This window comes from Scophthalmus maximus, chromosome 4, assembly GCF_022379125.1.
Source record: "Scophthalmus maximus strain ysfricsl-2021 chromosome 4, ASM2237912v1, whole genome shotgun sequence".
NCBI lineage: Eukaryota > Metazoa > Chordata > Actinopteri > Pleuronectiformes > Scophthalmidae > Scophthalmus > Scophthalmus maximus.
The window spans coordinates 6,172,683-6,186,723 of record NC_061518.1 but is presented as its reverse complement, the minus strand read 5'-3'; the positions used below and the strand labels follow the sequence as shown (position 1 = coordinate 6,186,723).

The following is a 14,041-nucleotide window of genomic DNA, read 5'->3' as shown; positions in this document are numbered from 1 at the left end:
GAACGATAGGTTTTATAGGGTTTTGAGTGGGTTGATCTTTTTAAATATTCAACTTCAATGAAATATGGAGCATGACTCCGGGCTGTTTGGAATTCATAAGTCTGTTTGGCAGGAGTGGCCCTGCATATTGAGAGCTGTCAGAGTCGGCCTGAGTGTTAAACACAAGCCCTCCGCCGACGGTGGCAACAATGGCAGGAAAAAAGAAACACCTCGGAGGGACCACAGGGGCGGAAGAGTATTCGTCTTCTGTTGGAGGCAGAAATATTCCGTTGATACTGAGGGAGGCTGATTCTGTCTCGTGTTGCATTTACGGGTGTTAATGAAAGTCGAGTGGTGTTGCTGTAACTGAACAATTGTAAATTGTGGTGGGTATAGATGGAAATGTTCCTGATCTACTGTATATCTGAATAGTTCAGGTATACTGTATTTTATATTTTGATACAATACCTGAGTTTTTCTAGGGGTATTGGTTTTTTAATACTTGATGGTGTGTTGTTTGATTTTTCATTAAATGAAAGAAATGTTTGTTTTGTTATTGTTGCCTAAAGTAGGGCAGCAACTAACGATTTTTTTTCATAATCCGTTAATCTGTCGATTATTTTCTCAATTAGTTGTTTGGTCCATAAAATGTCATAAAAATGGTGAAAAATGTTGATCGTGTTTCCCTAAAACCACAAGAATAAGTCTGTTTTGTCCATGTCGTCATATGACGATGTGTACAGTAAAACATTGTGCAGGACGATGGCATCTTGGGTTTGGCGAGGGGGGAGATTGACTAAACTCCTCAGCTGACAATAAGTCAGCAATAAGTCATTAGCATTAGCGAAGCTACGCTAATACGACATTCAGCTGCAGCTTCTCCTTTTCAACCCGGTGCTGCTGAGCGTCAGCGTCACCGGTTAAAATAACAAACGTGCCGGGGGATTGGTCGTTTCATCTGTAGCTGATTAACTCGACGACGGGCTTAAATTGAACTCGTCCGTCGTCACTTTGTGTTCCCAACGCACACCCAGCGTCAGTACCTGTCAGAGATAGTTTGTAAGAGAAGAGAGCCGCTGCACAGCCACGGGTGCGCTGAGCGATCCTGCGGGTTCCAGCTAATCCTGCAGACAGTTTGGTGTTTCGCGTCGTGTCACTGTCAGGGGGGGATTGGCGTTCTCCAAAATTAACTTTCATCCATATGATATCCCCAAATTGAGCTTCCGGAATTTATATTTAGGGATCCGTGTCCTTCAGCATCTCGAACAAGACGCTCGTAGGAAAAAGGTGTGTGAGATTAACTAGTCTGTATGATGTCAGTGTCGGATACAGTAAAATACGTATATGATAGAAAATAATGATTGTTATAAATATTTACTAATGTAATACTTAATTATTGGTGTAATAATCATTCATCTAAGAAATTAGTGACAAATTAGTGTCAACTTCTCAGAGCCAGATATAACATTGTTCATTATTTTCAGTCCCAACCCAAAAGAATAAATCTACTACAGTATATTTATTAGAAAAAAAGTTTTGTTGCAGGATTTGGGTGGGTGTGGTAGTGTGTACCTGGATGTGGGGGTGGGGGTCACGATGCTGGGCTCTGTCAGCCATCGGCGATGGAGGATGGCATCGTTGAACGTCGGCCAATCCAAGCGATAAAACACGCGAGCAATGTGAATTATGTTTATGTTTATATTCTTATTAATATATGTTTGACTCTGCCCCACCGACCAATTTTGTTTTTTTTTTCTTTTTCAGTCAAGCACCATCAATTTTGAATTGCAAAAGAATTCATCAGAAATACGAGGAATTGAAAATTTCTTGCACAGATGGATCACGCAGGTTGTCAGCTGTGTTTTGTTTTCTACAATCTACCGGAGTCGGTGTATGCGCAGCATAGACGAGTGGCCTCTGCTCCTGTTTTGTCATATCAACTTCTCTTTAGTCAAGAATCCATATGACTGACTCATGTGAAGCTAACAGCAAAGAAGATAAAAGAAGTGCTCTTTGTCCGTCCGTCTCTCTGCGAGCACATCTGCGAGTCTGTTTCAGCTTCGTGTCTGGAGGCGTGCGAAGGATCAATATTTCCCCCCCCTCCCGGTGTGACAGGTGTACACAGGTGATAGAAACCCTTAGTTAGTGTGAAGCCGCTGAGGGGAAATACATATGCATTAGACTGAGACTGCTGGGCATATTTACCAGAAGTAAGCACGGAAAAAAACAACAGGTACTAGAGCCTAAAACCAAGACATGTTTAATTCATGCCAGCGGCAGCGGAGTCTACTGGCTGTGCACCTGTATCAGTGAAATAGCTGGTGCTTATTAAAAGAAGACTGTGTGTATGTATCTGTGTGTCTGTGTGTTTATGTTTGCTTCTACGCAGTGATGTGTGTCTGTCAGGTTGTCTCCTCGTGTTTGTGTCTGATGTCTGCTTTCATGTGTGTGTGTGTGTGTGTGTGTGTGTGTGTGCGTGCGTGTGCGTGCGTGTGCGTGCGTGTGTTTGTGAAAGACAAAGAGAGACCGCGACCCCAGGAAGTGATGCTGTCCCCATATGAGGGAACATTCTCAGTCCATTACCCTGCGTGTAGCCATAATGAGAGTAAAGCAGGAGTAAGAGCCCGGGTTGCAACAACCATCTGCCAGGTGTATTTCCTCTTTTGTTGTACAGGCGGACAGATTTGTTTGTATTTCTAATGCATCATATTTTTGCATGCTTTACCCCCTGGTTGCTGCATATTGCATACTTGCGTAATCGCCGACCGTGGTCGTTCAAGTCTATGACAGATTTTTAACAGCGTGCAGAGATGTAAAGAACTGAAAAGCCTGAGATGAGTTATTTAAAACACTAAACTTTTAACATTTGGTTTTTTTGGGGGTTTCTCCAGAGTTACTTCATCATGTGGCAGTGAAGTTGGAAAATCATTAGTCCTGGAACATGCTATTTCTAGGCTGTAAACAAACATGTATTTAACTTGTATATGTTTTTCCCTTGAAAGCACAGTCCAGTCATGTGATTATATCTGGTTTATCTAAATTATACAAAGTATGGTCCAACCATTAGTTGACTATTGGGGCCAATAGTGAGTCACACATTCATTAATTCTTTAGTGTCCTTATTGCACACAGACACATTGAATGTCTTTGCTCTTTTTATTCCGTTCACCTGCCCAAGGAACACACATGGAAATTAGATTGTGGCTAAATTTGCGACAAAGCTTCTCTTCTCTTTATTTGAAGTTAATCTTTTTATGCATTCGAATATTCTAGGCGTACGTTAGTTTTAATCAATTGTAAATCTGGCGAGCTTAACGCTAAGATGATACATATAATTGGCTACACACCGTGTGTGTCGTCACGTGTGTCGTCACGTGTGTCTGTGTTTGCTCCTCCAGCAACAGCCAAAGCTACAATCGTGCACAGTTTTGCCGGCTGTCTGTCACTTTTTGTCACAATAACAATGTTGTTGAGGTGTGATATTTTTGGAAAAATGTCATATCGGTTGCATGCCACAATGGAGCGGTGGGTCTTGTGATTCTTAAAAAAATGTTTTCCCTCTGTTTCTAAGCGTTGTTTGTTTTAATTGTATTCTCAGTAGCGCGCCCTGGTGCAGCGGGAGCCGGTGGTGTGTGCACTGGGCAGGGTAGCAGTTCTTGTGGCAGGGAGTCGGGCTCACTTTTGAGGCATTGTTCGACTCACCAAGGCGTGCTAACGCAATGTCACGCTTGGCTGCGGCTCACTGTGGCTGGGGTTCACACTGAGGGGCAGGAGACTTGAGGGACGTCCAGCTCATCTCTCCGTGTGTCGCCCTTTTTTGGGTTTTTAAGCAGCGAACCAGTGAATCACGTCTGCTTTTGAATCTAGGTGAAATGTGTTGAAGTGTCTTTATAACGGGGACCACTGACATGTACAGCTATTCCCAGGGATGTTTTCGATTTCATTTACAGAGTATGTGAGAACACCAATGTCCGCAACTGCCCAGAACTTGTCCTGCCAGCCCCCTTTGTCAAATGTGAGAATACATCTTACAGCTTTATCCATTTAAGGGTCTCGGGGGGGCTGGAGCCAATCCCAGCTAACATTGGGCGAGAGGCGGGGTTCACCCTGGACAGGTCGCCAGCCTATCGCAGGGCCACATACAGAGACAAACAGGAAGCCGGAGAACCCGGAGAGAACACACGCATACACGGGGAGAACATGCAAAGTCCATGGTTGGTTTGAACCGGGATTCGAACCAAGAACGTTCTTGCTGTTAGGCGAAAGTGCTAACCATTACGCCACCGTGCAGCCCTGTGAGCATATAAATGAGGGAAAATATTCCAGAAAAAATCACAGCGAGCAAGTGGGCGAGTTGATGAACTGTAAACAAAAACGCTGAATTCGGCAACAGAATTATCGTCCTGCCTGCCTTCTGCTGCTTTACCCAGATTACACAGAATGTTGTGGAAACTTTCCTGCTCGTGTGAATGCGTCTGACTCCGCCCATTTTCTGGAGATCTTGTCTGAAAACAGTTTTCAGATGCTCCCATTTTTTCTTCTTTTGAAATACTCTGGTCATTATCCAGGCTCACTTACCGTTGCTGTAGATTCCCTACAAGGATCTTCATCACCATTTTTTTTTTTTTACCAACTTACTCACTTGAAATAACAGGCTGCCCTTATGTCCCAAACATTATAAAACCTATCATAGTCTCTCCATTTTTGTGAGCTCTATTCAAATGACTTTGGGCCTTTGAATATATATAGTTAGATAATTGATTGAGAGTGGCCAACACTGCTCACCACTGTCAACAAATTTAAACAAACAAGTCGTAGTGTAATAATATCAGACAATAGTGAAAAAATCCCATCACAACTTCCCAGAAGTCGCCTTTTTTTTCAGTCCCAAACCAAAAGATATCAAATTTCATTATGGAAAATCTTCAACAAAAAAAAAAGGGGGAAAAAAAGATGGAAAAGAGAATGTTTTTGTTTGATCAGTGAGTTGAAGGGTAAGTTGCTACTTCTTTTTGGAATATCGATTTATTGTTTTTGATTCAATGAAATGCGTCGCCACTGTTTGCCCCCCACTACCAGCTGTTGGCTTATGAGCTAAAGGTAAAGAAACAACTGCCAGAGGATTTTGCGCAAGGCAACGTACAGTAGAGGGCAACTAAAACATCCGAACCCTGGCATGAGTCACACATGACACTGTGTCATTTGTTTTGTGATAAAGGATATCTGGGGGGCGTTGTTCAGTGTGGGAGGGACAAAAGGGGAGAAAGTGACATTGCAGCTCCTCAAAAGAAGCAGGTCGGCCTTTAGTTACCGACAACAGTGTTTGTTTGCAGACTTTGCCCACAGGGATTGTTTGGTGCTCTTTTAACAATGTGTCCCCACGTCTCCACAAACAGGAACGAGGGCGGCCGCGGTCGATATCAGTGGGTTTTAAAATAAACCTATCTTACTTAACTTGAGCTAGTTAAATCTACCTTTCGCTCCTCCTCCTCTCTCTCACCCCCTTGCCTTGCCCGGAGTGTCGCCACGCGACTCAGCTTCCTCCATCGGCGATTTTCAAATTCAAAGTCCTCCGCAGAGTTGTGTAACCGAAACTCCGCAATGTCGCAGTGGCAGAAACGATTTGCTGCAAAAATGCACACGCCTCCGAACAACACCGCGGTGTTGAACCCGTTTACGCCACCCCTCTCGTCGCCTCCTTCCTCGTCGTCCCATTACTTCCACTGGTGTCCTCTCTTCAACTCTCTTTTCACTGATTGCCGCCTCTCCTCGTTTTTAATCATCTCTGCTTTTTTTCTGTGCGACAGAGAAATCAGACACACTGCTCTACACACACACACACACACACACACACACTATGATGCGCAAGCAGGGGACAAACCATCAATGGCTGGTGTGTTGCCAGGTAATGATGTTTAATTACAGCCACCCTAATGCACACGGGCAAACTAACAAGCAGATTGCTGCCTTTTACCTTTTTAAAAGACTCACTTGAGGACATTGGCCCCTCACGCACCGTTTATGACACCATACGCGTTCGCCTCTTATGGAGCTTTTCTCCGCCCGTCTCCGCACAAACACATTGAACGGTCGTTCTTCCACAGCAGGGTCCTCACAGCCTCATGCTCACGTAAAACACAACGATGAGGCTGTTTTGCATATGGAGTCGGACCTCTGTGGCATTTTACATCTGTCCATTAGAGGGGGGGGAGTGGTGAAGGTCCCCCCCCTCCCCCAACACACACACACACACACACACACACACAGCTCAGTGTGTTTTTTCTGGACATTTGCTGCATTTCTCCATCTGATATGACGGTAAACTGATTATTTTGGAGTGTTTGTGACTGTCGGTTGGATAAAACATGATGTTGAAGATACAAAAGATGCCAGCTGGGCTTCTGGGATGTTTTAATGGGTATTTTGTTGTGTACTTCAAGAAAATAACTAGTCAGTCCAATTAGAAACATCCAAACATTCAGGTCAATATCTTTGGCTCAAAAGTGCCTCGCATTTTGTGACATGTTCTGTTATCGTAGAGTAAAACCTTTATCAAAAAGGATAGAGCTGCAACAGTTAATCGATTACTAAATTAATCGCCAGCTATTTTAATAATCGATTAATCGGTTCTAGTAGTTTTTATGGGGCAAAAGTCCAAATACTCTGATTTCTGCTCCCAGAATGTCAATATTTTCTGATTTCTTTGCTCCTCTGTGACAGTAAGCTAAATATATTTGTTGTGGGCACAAAACAAACATCATCTTGGGATTTGGGAAACACGATCGACATTTTTCACAATTTTATGACATTTTATGGACCAAACAACTAATCGATTAATTGACGAAATAAGCAACAGATTAATCCATTATGTAAATAATCCTTAGTTGCAGCCCTAATAAAGGATAATTGAAAGTCAAATCAATCATATAACTAGTTCAAAACATAGCTTCTTTTTTTTAATTTAAGCATTGTTCGTGAAATTGTATTTTACGGCTCTGTATACACATCTTGATCCTTGTGTATTAATTATGATCTTCCGTTTGTAGATGCAAAAAACAGGGCAAATAGGTCACCGTTAGCCTAAAGATGCAGCAAACTGCCAACCCAGCCTCCCTGCGTTGTGATTGATTGCTTTTTTTGATCTTGTCAACTTCAACTGTTGTGTCAGTCACTCTGCAGAGAGACTTATGTCCCTTCACTGGCTGGTGTTTTTGTGAGTCTGCACGGGCGACTCTTTCCTCAAAGTGATCAAATACAGCAAACTTCATAAGAGTGGAGAGGAGAGGGGGAGTGGGCGATGAGAGGAGAGGCTCATCTGCATCTTGTATTTGAAGTGGCAAATGGAACTGTGCCAAATGATCTGACGAGAGGAAAATGTGAATTTCCTCTCTGCAGCTATTCGCGGGGAAAGGAAGAAGAAAAGGTTCTGTTTTCTCTTTTGGACGGGGCCTTTTACGGTCCCTGGCAGAAAAATTGCCATCCAATCAGACGTTCATTAAACTGACATGGCTCCATCTCGAAATTCCTGACTCTCAAACCATCCAGAGGAGTGATCAGTCTCTTTTGTTTGAGGTTTTACTCGTGTTAATGCTGCAAAAGAACAAGTGTCAGTGGCTGCTGGGGCTGTGAGACTCGCACCTTGAAGCGCTGAGAGCCAGAAGAGACGCAACAAGCTCAGTGTGCCAGCTCTTTCACCATTGTTGTTTTTTTTCTTCTTTTTCTCCTTCTCCATTCCGCCTCCTAGCCGAGTAAAGGACAGCGGCAGACTGAGGACTGTGATCGACTGGTGGTTCAGCGAAATCGCATTGTGTTCCCGTTTTTTTCCGACGCTGGAAAAACACCAGTCTCCGGGCTTTTCCCACGCGCTGACTGCTTTGCCTTCCGATCTCTTAACAGCCCTTCACGTAGATGAGTTCATTGTCGCCTCAATGGCAGCAGGCGGTGTATCCGTAACAGCCAGGGAAAGAAAAAGACATGCGAGCGCTGCTGCAGTCTAGACTTCACTCTCTGCGTCTCCTCGGAGGCTCCCTGCCTCAGCCTGCCTGCCGACTAACGTCGCCACACTTCAAGAGCGAAGTGGGTGAAAGCTCAGCTGCAATCAGTCGCAGCAGCAAATATAAACGGAGCAAATCAAAATGAAAAAAATCCACTTTTTGAAAGTGGAACAGAGAAACACCTCTCTCGTGTTGGACAGGGGCAGCAATCACGTTAAGTTGTGAAGGTCACACTTCATAACTATCTGTCCATATGTCTTCCAAATTCTGTACAGCTGTTTGTCAAAAGTTTAGAGCAGTTAATCGATTAGTAATTGCCAACTGTTTTGATGTTCGGTTTAAGTGTTTTTCATGAAAGAAAAAAGTCAAAATTCTATGATTTTGGCTTCTGAAATAGATATCTTATTGTATATTTTCTGGTTTCTTTGCTCTTCTATGACAGTAAACTAAATATCTTTGCCGTGTGGACGAAACAAACGTCGTCTTGGGGTTTGGGGAAACACGGTCGTCATCTTTCACCATTTCTTTGGACCAAACAACCAATCGATTAATCGAGAAAATAATCGACTGATTAATAGCTTATGAAAATACTTGTTAGTTGCAACCCTACAAAAGCTTAAGCCTGTTGCATCGGTGGTTGGGCAAATTAAATGTCAAAATAAGGTGGTGGCAGAAAATACATCATGCAGAACATGCAACTCTACCTTCCAGGACCTTTAACAGCCGTTTCTTTAGAACCGGGCGAGCTGCAGGAACAAAGAAGTGCTGACAGAGTCGCTGCCTGCAGGCAGCCCCTCCACCTGAGGCACGCTTACAGCAAAACTAGTAATGGCAACTTTCCGCTACTCCTCCCCAACCTCTGTTTGGTCAAAGGCAATAACTGAAGCAATAAGCTGTTTTCCTCTCAAGGACATGCACCCATTCAGAGTCGAGCCGGATTTAGATGGATGACGATGACCATGACATAAAGGTAAACACCACCCAGTTGCCAAAAGTGAACGCTGCGTCCTCCGCGGTGAACTGTCCACGTTTTTTTTCTCCTTGTCCCGTTTGTCATTTTTTATTACCAGAAGGGAAAGATGATGAATGAATATGATAAATTGCCGTCGAGTCAGAGTTGGCAGTGGCTGAAGGACTGCAAGTGGACCTCTGTAGCAACATGTAGAATGAAAAGAGAGTGTGGTCTCTGGTTCTGCTGCATCAATTTAGATTGTTAACTTTGTTTTTAAATTGAGCGTCCCACTCACAGACACTTTGGCCTTTGTGGATGCTCGTCCCCTCTGCCGGGTTTCATCTGCGCTAAGCACTTTTTTTGAATCGGCCCAGTCCTGTTGCCGTGGCTCCAAAGTGTTTCCACAAGCCTTTTATCCAACATTTGAAAAGTTTCTACTCTGTGAGCGTTTGTAATTTAGGTTCTGTACATGCTTTTTTGCTGTTGTTGTAAAATGTTAAGTTGCCTCTCAAAGGAGACCAAAGGCGTGAATCAAAAGAGCAGAACAAACGGTAATCTCTTCAGTTTTGGGGGGGGGGGGGCGTCTGTTCACAGGTCAATTCTCCATTGTGAGTTATAGTTTATAGGAGCTGCAACAGTTAATCAATTAATCGATTCAAGTGTTCCAAATTCTCTAATCTCAGCATCTTAAATATGAATATTTTCTGGTTTCTTTGCTCCTCTGTGACAGTCAACTGAATATGGTTGGTGTGTGGACCAAACAAAACATCATCTTGGAGTTTGGGAAACACAATCAACACATTTTTTTTTTGTCATTTTTGGACCAAACAATTAATCGGTTAATCGAAGAAATAATCGCCAGATTGATCAATTGTGAATATGATTGTTGGTTGCAGCCCAAAGTGCGATGCTCAATAGACGGAGGCCCTCTTCACCCTGATGGTGAGGAAGTTGAATTGCAACGCACTTGTTCTCGGCGCACCTATGGTCTTTGTATCAGATTTCGCGTTGCATGCGTGGATCTGTATCGAATCGCCCGAGGGGGGATGAAAGGCACAGCCGTGCTTTTGTTCAGCCGAGGCCCGCGCCCTCTTCAATTTTTCCCGATCAAGATCCGGAGCAGCTATTTGTCGATTGAAATTCCACTTGACTCCTTCCCCCGTGTGAAAGACCTGCGTCGGTTGTTGGTTAAAGGAGCGACACTCGAGATGAGACGTGTTTTACATCTTCCAGACATGTTTTACAACCCAGATGAAGGCGCGCGTTGAGAAGCGAGCGAGGTTTCAAAGGAAGGGGCAGCGAGGTGTCACAGGCGGGCAGAGGGAAGAGAGAGTCGACCTGCCAACACTTTGATCATGTGCACCACTAAAGGGCAGAGCCCCGTTAGGGAGAAAAGAAATGCTCCTTCTTTTTTTTTCTTTTTTTTGGGGGGATAAGAGGTCTTATTGAAGTGTGGGGTTTTTTAATCTCTTTTTGAAGTGTAAATGTGTGTATTGATAAAAACACAGTGTATTTCACTCCACTATGTGTTTCACATACAAAGTCATTCATGGCTCATGCACAGCAGAAAGATAATCCATGCCAGTACACATTAAAACAATCAATTCAAACAGTCACAATTTTTAAGAGTTTTGTCAAAACTGACATCAGATAGTTTCCCGCTTGATCGCGTGTTCCATCTTTTTTTTTTCCCTCCGCAATGACAGAAATGGCAGCGGTTCACAGCTTCACACCAGAAGTGTAAACAAGGTATTAAAATGCAAATTGCTGATACCGCAATTGATAATCTCCCCCCCCCCCCCCCCCCCCCCCCCGCCCCCGAAAAAAAGCATCAGCTCTGGACCTGTGGGTGTGTTTGCGCAGCGTCGCCCCGGTGGAGCGCGGTGGGGGTGAGATGACAGGTCTTTAAAGGGGCGGAGAGCGGGAACAGGACACGATGAGGGAAGAGGAATCGGCGGTGGGAAATAATTGTCGTCTCTTACAATTGAGACGGCGACAACAGGAAGAGAGGGAGCTGAGATAATTAGAGGAGACTTTGATTTTCAGCTGTGGTGACTGTTCAGTCACAGCGGCAAGTGAACGCACTACTCATTTCGCCCTTTGAAAATTCCCACTGCCTTATTTGCCTATCTAATATTAGTGCGTGTGTGGGTGTTCGTACGTGGACCGTTGGGTTTCTTTGCTTAATTTCTTCTCTCCTTCCTCGTCTGCTCTCTTTCCCCTCCTTTATCCTTATTTATTTGTCAGAGGTTGTGTTCAGGGACATTCCTTGTCATTTGTCAGCGCGGCCCATAAAACACACTGTCATGACTGACTGGCCACGCTCCAAACTCATTACCGATTGGCTGACAGAGCGGGTCGCTCTGTTCTGCTCCGCTGTGTTTGACTCCTGTTTGCCAGACATTTCAGGCTCAGGAAACTTTAAATGCGGCGGTGTCTTTCCCCCGTGCCACTCCTCGCTCGCGCTCGCGCTCAAGGTCACATGAATATGGATTTACCCTCTCCTTCCAGCGCGCACATACTGATGATGAAGTCTAAGATCTACTCAGAGGGATTATAATTCAGAGCGCAGGTCTGATCCGGGCCGTCGCTCTGTTCCACTGTCGGCCTGGGTGTGTGTGTGTTTTAAGTCGGGGAGCCAGAGGGGTGGGCCGGAGGCTGGGGAGAGGGGAGAGCGGCGAGCGGGCGGGCGTGTGTGTGAGGGAGGGACGGGGGGGGCGGTTGCGGTTAAGAGAAATAAGAAAGATGAAGAGGACTTCTGTACGAGCACAGAGCTGAGATGAAAAGCAGAGGAAGGAGAATGGATGATGATGGTGGCGGAATCGGGGGCGGGGGAGCTGGGTGGGAGGGTGACATGTTGGAGAAAGGGGGAAGAAGGGACTGGGAGATTGGAGAAAAGGCCGACATATTTGATCAGCCATATCCATTTCATCATATCGCGCTGGCCGCACGCCACATTCAGCTGCAGAGAATGTGTCCTCATCAGTGTGTGTACACACTAACTGATTTCTGATATCCCATTATATAATATTTGCTGCAGTATGATTGAAGCTACATTTTCTATTCATTCACTTGCTTTTTTCTTTTTTTCTTTGCCCCCCCCCCACCCACTCTCTGTCGTGCGTGTAATTTAATCTGTAATCTGATTAACTCCTCCATTTATTTAACGAGTCAGGAATTCCCTGAACTTCTCGCTCTTCTCTCTCATTTCTACAGTTGTGCTCACTTCCTTGTTGTTGGTTTTTTTTTTTACAGAAAACAACAAGGCGCCTTTACAAAGGTGTCGGCAGAATATGAATGCGGCGGCGTTGGAACCTCCGCCTGCCAAGGAGGCGCACGCCGCTTCTCAGGGCCATCCCGCGTCAGCCAGGGCGAAGGCCGCGGCGTGCGCGGAGTCGGGCCGCAGGTACAGAAACACTCCGGGTCACGGCTACGGGCTGGACAGAGAGAGGGTGGTGGAGAGGGAGGCGGTCAAAGTGACTCAGAGAGAGACGGTCGTGGAGGCCGAGCCTGCGGCCTTCCAGCCGTCCTCCGCTGGTGCTCCGGTCATTAGCTGCAGCGCCAACGGGGAGACGGATGTAGAGGCTCTTCTGGCCAAACTCAGGGCCTTGTGAGGTTCTCGTCTTATCTCTGAAACAACACATATCTCTATACACACTCACACACACACACACTCACACACAGGCTAAACGTGCTTTGAATGCCACCAAAATAATTTCAGGAATTGTGCGCACAAAAATGTAATGTAAAAGAGAAAGTTGTTCAGCGATTCATCACGCATGAATACCTGCACAATTAATCAACATGAACAAGGGAAACAAGGACTTTTCTTTCTTTTTTATGCTTAATAAATTAGATTTGTATGAACCTACACATGCATTTGAAGACCATGTTTTAACAAATAGAGCACAGAAAGCTGCTCACTGAATATTCTCTGATTTTCAAAAGTTCTGATCTGATGGAAATACTAAATGCTCGAAAATAAAACTAAATACACAGGCAGAGATTCCATAGACTCTAGCTACTCCTGCGAGGTGCACTGCCAAAAATGTCTGGCTATCATTATATAAATATATATTCTTGACTACGGGAATAACTTTTCCCTGTAAGGGAAAGATGCTACGTTGCTTAGAACTTTCTTTGTAATCCAAGCATTAAACAATATTTAATAAAAAAATGTATATCACGTTTTCGTTCAAATTGGCATTTCTTGTAGTTGCTTCTAGCTTTTATTTTAAACTTTTACCCTTTAGTTTACCTTTTAGTTTGTAGTTATTTCCACCTGCGTGGTATTAGTCATTAAGTCAATTAAAAAGGATTTAAACTTATATCTGCATTTATTACTTTTGCTATTGAATTATTTTCTACATTTTTTTTCTTTTCTCTCCTCTGAGTCTTTTTCATTTCTTGCGAGGGGAGTTGTGGCGTCTTTTATATTCAAATTATCTATTTAATTTTTTGTTTGTTTTTTCTATTAAAAGATGTGATCTGTAATCTATTATACTATATATATATATACAAAAATATACATCTGAGTCCCATGGTACCGCAGTAATAAGATGTCATTTGACGAGTTGATTTTGGTTGTGCTCGACTGTTTTGTCATCGTGAGAACTAGAAGCTGAAAGAGTCTTAATCGTCCAAAATGTGGCACGAAGAAAAAACTAGTTCATCCTGAAACAGGTGAACCACAAATGACAGTCTTATTTTTCTTCTCCACACATTCCTGTTGAAATGACTCTTACATAAAGTATATTTATTTGTATCTTCACTCACTTTTAGAAACTTATTTACAATAAAATAAATGCAATACAAGGTTTTTGTTGTCTTTTTTCTTTAATGAATAAAATAAACGTGTTGGTGCGACTGTTATTTTTTTATTGTTTTTTTTGTTGTTGTTGTTGTTCTTCTTCTCGTGTTGCTTGTAGTCATACTTCAACATTTACCAATGTAGTAAGCGGAACAGATCGCATCATTGCCACGGCTATCCTATAATAATCCATACCATTATTTTTACAACTTTTCCTTTGTGGGTCGCAGTTGGGAGACTGTATTCACACCTTTAGTTTTACTGGGCCGATAATGACTGCTGAGGGTCACATTAGTGGTCTCTATC

General features: G+C 43.8%; 1 protein-coding gene across 5 annotated transcripts in view; it reads left to right on the top strand.

Annotated features, from left to right (window-relative positions):
* LOC118302359 (protein diaphanous homolog 3) overlaps positions 1-13,740 on the top strand; it is a 151,025-nt gene extending 137,285 nt beyond the window's left edge. For all 5 annotated transcript variants that reach the window (XM_035628426.2, XM_035628424.2, XM_035628422.2 and 2 more), the window contains one exon: positions 12,181-13,740. In XM_035628426.2, coding sequence (XP_035484319.2) covers positions 12,181-12,539 — 359 coding nt within the window. In that variant the 3' untranslated portion in view covers positions 12,540-13,740. The remainder of the gene's footprint in view (positions 1-12,180) is intronic.
* Positions 13,741-14,041: the final 301 nt, after the last annotated feature.